We start from the raw sequence: 3,822 nt of genomic DNA, 5'->3' as shown, positions 1-3,822 counted from the left end.
TAAAAAACACAAGGAATATATATTCTCTCTTGCTATTTTCTTTTGGGGTTGCATGTTTTATTATGTAATAACAAAATCCCGAATGTAATAAACAAAAAGAGGGTTGTGGTATGATGGGAACTAAGAAATGATTAGGAATATTATTTTGGAGATTTAGGCATCTTGGGTGGTGTCGGAAGGGCCAAGAGGGAAACAAGTGTCTTCTCCACCAGTGTTCCAGAGAAAATTAGCATAGTTAGCAGCATGGTAAGGGTTGCTGGGATCGGCCGAGATGGCCTCCAAGAATCTCTCCTCTGCAGCCCACAAGTCTTTCTTCACTTTCCACAAGAAGTTCGCGTATTTGCTATGTGCCTCTGCATCTGGTGGCTCAGTCCCTACTGCCTTCCTGAAGTACTCCTCCGCTCTGTTTTGGGACGTGAACAAGCATATATGGTCAAACAGCTGAAAATCTTTTGTGGGCTATTATACATCATATCAAATTGAGAAATGAAGTTATATTTGCCTTATATTTTATCATTTTCAACCACGTTTGCTATATGGTACAATGAATAGTATCATTTTTCTATCAAATTTCTTGAGAAAAGTCAATGACTTATACCAAATTGAAGATATTTTTTATTGAAACACGTGGGAATCACAATCGCAAAGAAAAAGAAGATAGGATTGAAAATGCAAGATTTTTCTAAGGCATTTATGGAGGAAGATAGGGAGAGGAAGAAACGAAAGACAGATATGAACAAATGTGGAACTCCAACATTACACACTGGAAGATTGATTGAATCATCTAGGAGAAGTAATTAATGTTATAAAAGAAAAATTGACGAAAAATAATAGAGAGATTGTACCTGTCGTAGTCACGGGCGACCAGGTAAAGGAACTGAGCAAAGTTGGCGAGGACAAGAGGGTTGCTGTGCTCTTGGGCCAACTCTGTCAGGTACAGCAGCTCCGTTCTCAAGTAATCTCCGTAATCGTAGTCCGCTTCGATCTTGGCCGTCACTGGCGAGACGAACCGTTGCATGGTTTCTTGATCGAGAGCTTCGTCTAGGATTGCGGACCGTATATTCGAAGCTTCTTCGACTATGGCGTTCCATAGAGCCGCCTCTTCTTCCTCTGTCTCCCCCTCTCTTGTAGCGTCGTAAGAGGAGGACAATTGGGAAGAAGCCCCATCGGGAAGAATTTTCCGGTAGTGGTAATCCGGCCCATTAAACTTTCCTTCACCTTCGGTTCCACTACCCACTGGCCGGACTTTGCCGCCTCCGCCATTGTTTCCGTCGATCGATGTCGTCTTCCCCCACGAAGACGAAACCGAGAATTTCTTAATTGCCGAGGAATCAAACCTCTCGTGCTTCTGGTCCTGATCGATTTCAACCACTGAGGCCATATCCGTCGTAGCTGCGTAAGGTTCGAGCCGCACTGAAGCTGCCATAGCAGCGTTGCTATGCCCCATGGAATAGACGGAGAAATTCGCGAGGAGAATCATCACGTACACCATCAGGGTTGGAGTGTGAGAAAAGACCTGCTGAAAGAGCCACACGAACGAAGTGTGCATCTCTCTCTGAACCCGCGCGAGAATCCCCTGCACATCTTCGTAAAACAAAAGCTCTCTCATCTGCAACGTGTAGCTTTGGAGTTCTCTGATTATGAACACCATTGACGAGAAGGCCTTCTTTACCGAGCAGTAAGCCGATTCTCCTACTTCTCTGAAGTACCCCTCCTGCCATTGCATCTTTCGCTTAATCATTCGAAGCGAAAGCGGAAGATCCACGCTGTTCGCCTTGCGCTCGATACTCGCGGGGATTATCTCGTCTCTTCTGACCCAATCCGGTGGCCCTTGCTGCATTTCTGGCCACGGAGGCTCGAGCTCCGAAGATGGGTTTGGACCTTGTGGTATCTGGTGCTGAGTCTGTACAAAGTTGACGCTACGGTTGAAACTGCTACAACTATCTGCGCTATTCACGTCTCTGGAATCGTAAACCATCTGTGATTCCGAATCATCCATGGCGATGGTGGAAGTGTTGTCATCGTCATCGCCCGAAAGTTGGAACTGGAGTGCCAATTCCTGAATCTGCTTTGAGAATTCTTCGTCCGAAAATTCATCTAAGCTGGCACTGCAAACTTTTTTGAGAATTCGAATTCTCGGCTTCGGCTGCTCGCAAGATAGGGACCGGAAAAGCGCCGTCGATGAAGCTCCGAACAGAGCCGATCGGTACAGCCTCTGCACGTAGTGGCACACGAGAGTTCCGCCATCGCCACGGTGGCTTCTTCGTCCTGACGGAAATGAGACCACCGAGGCTAACGTTTGAGATGAGGAGGGAGGATGGGAAACAATCGGCTGCGACCAATGCAAACAGGTCGGAGCTACCTTCGCTCCCATTTCTCCAAAGGAGAGCAAAAGGCAAAAAGAAAAAAAGCAAAGTCGCAAGGGATTCAGAAATCTCAAAGGAGTCGAAGTCCCAGACAAAAAGACCTCGTTTTGAGAAGAGAAATTTCTCTTCCTCCAACCAGAAATTTCCAACTTTTTTTAATCAGATCCAAGAAATTCTTCGCCTTTTTTCCTTCAACCTCACTCTTAACCTGAAAAATCAACGAAACCAACAGAATAAGTTTACAATTCAAACCCTTTACCCCATTTCCACGCCAAAAATCCCACTCTAAGATCAATTTCCCACAAGAACACCAGAATTTCCCGGAAAAACTCGAAGAAAACCGAAATTATAAATTGGAAAAAACAATATCTTTTTGCCCTATAATAATAAACTAATAGAGGGTTCGTTTTCCATGGGTGGTCACTAATTTCGCATGAAAATCATATCAGGTAATCTCCAACCAAGACGAACTCACACGTAAACGAAAACCTATGACAGTGAGGCCCCCAAGAAGGAAAGATTTTCCCAAACGTTACTTACGAAGCTTTGACAAGCTTGGATGGATTTTCCCGATAAAGCTCCGGCAAAGATTTCCGGTGAAACTCTCAAAGCGAAGTACTAACGCTTCCTCTCAACCATTGAGAGGGGGTCCTTTTATATGCAAGGCCAAAAGTCTCCGTTCTAATAAAAATATCGCGGGGTATACTGTTTATATACGGTATACCGTATCCGCCGGATTATAAAGTATCGGACTTGGCTTTGTCCTGTTAAAATTTAGGGAAAATGATAAATTTTCGTATTTGACAATTTCTTACATTTATTTAAGAAAATTCATAAACATTTCTTTAAAAAATAAAAATAAAAATAATCTTATCAATGATTGTCGAAACTCAAATGTATTAAAGTAACAAATATTATTATTTGATTGAGAAGTAGTACGATACATAGAGATTTGATGAAAGAGTTATTATATATTTTAAAATTAAAATATATCATATAAATACTGTTTTGACCTTCTAGGTATACTCTGCACAAATTACTAGAATTTTTTATTTTATAAAAAAATTTTTATAATACATTAAATTTATTTTATAATAAAAAAATTTATAATATAAATATTACTGAACTACATTTTTACGTAATAATTTTATAGTTAAAATAGTTTTTATTATTTTATTAAAAAAATAATGTGTGATTATTCTGTTTCTATTTTGAACGAAAAATGTCAGGCTATGGATGAATCACGGGATGTCGTGGAGGATGGTGGGCGAGTAGCTAACCGAGTCAGCAGTGAAAGGAGAGGGGAAGGTTTGGGCGTTCAAGGAGGGGAAAGAAATCGAGTCCAGCGCGGCCATTTTCACGGACTCCTAGAATCCATATGGCCACCCTCTTTGTGCCACTGCCACATGTTCATACAGACAGCTAGCACCTTGGTTAAAATTCGTGAACATCACCG

At 41.9% G+C, this 3,822-nt stretch overlaps 1 protein-coding gene across 1 annotated transcript; it reads right to left on the bottom strand.

The window, feature by feature from the left end:
- Positions 1-3,060, bottom strand: LOC122294486. The gene is made up of 3 exons (XM_043103262.1): positions 2,907-3,060; positions 846-2,574; positions 1-403 (listed from the first exon to the last, which is right to left on the bottom strand). Exons 2-3 carry the CDS (start codon positions 2,372-2,374, stop codon positions 154-156), a joined length of 1,779 nt encoding a protein of 592 aa, XP_042959196.1. The 5' UTR covers positions 2,375-2,574; positions 2,907-3,060; the 3' UTR covers positions 1-153.
- Positions 3,061-3,822: the final 762 nt, after the last annotated feature.

The sequence above is a fragment of the Carya illinoinensis genome, chromosome 14, assembly GCF_018687715.1.
Source record: "Carya illinoinensis cultivar Pawnee chromosome 14, C.illinoinensisPawnee_v1, whole genome shotgun sequence".
Taxonomy (NCBI): Eukaryota; Viridiplantae; Streptophyta; class Magnoliopsida; order Fagales; family Juglandaceae; genus Carya; species Carya illinoinensis.
This window is presented reverse-complemented; position numbering and strand designations above follow the sequence as displayed.

Bases quoted from the DNA above. Each gene is read 5' to 3' on its own strand.
- LOC122294486 (XM_043103262.1), bottom strand. From the start codon at position 2,374: ATGGGAGCGAAGGTAGCTCCGACCTGTTTGCATTGGTCGCAGCCGATT. The intron at 404-845 runs GTACAATCTCTC...GTCCCAAAACAG, and splicing joins GTCGCCCGTGACTACGACAG to AGCGGAGGAGTACTTCAGGA.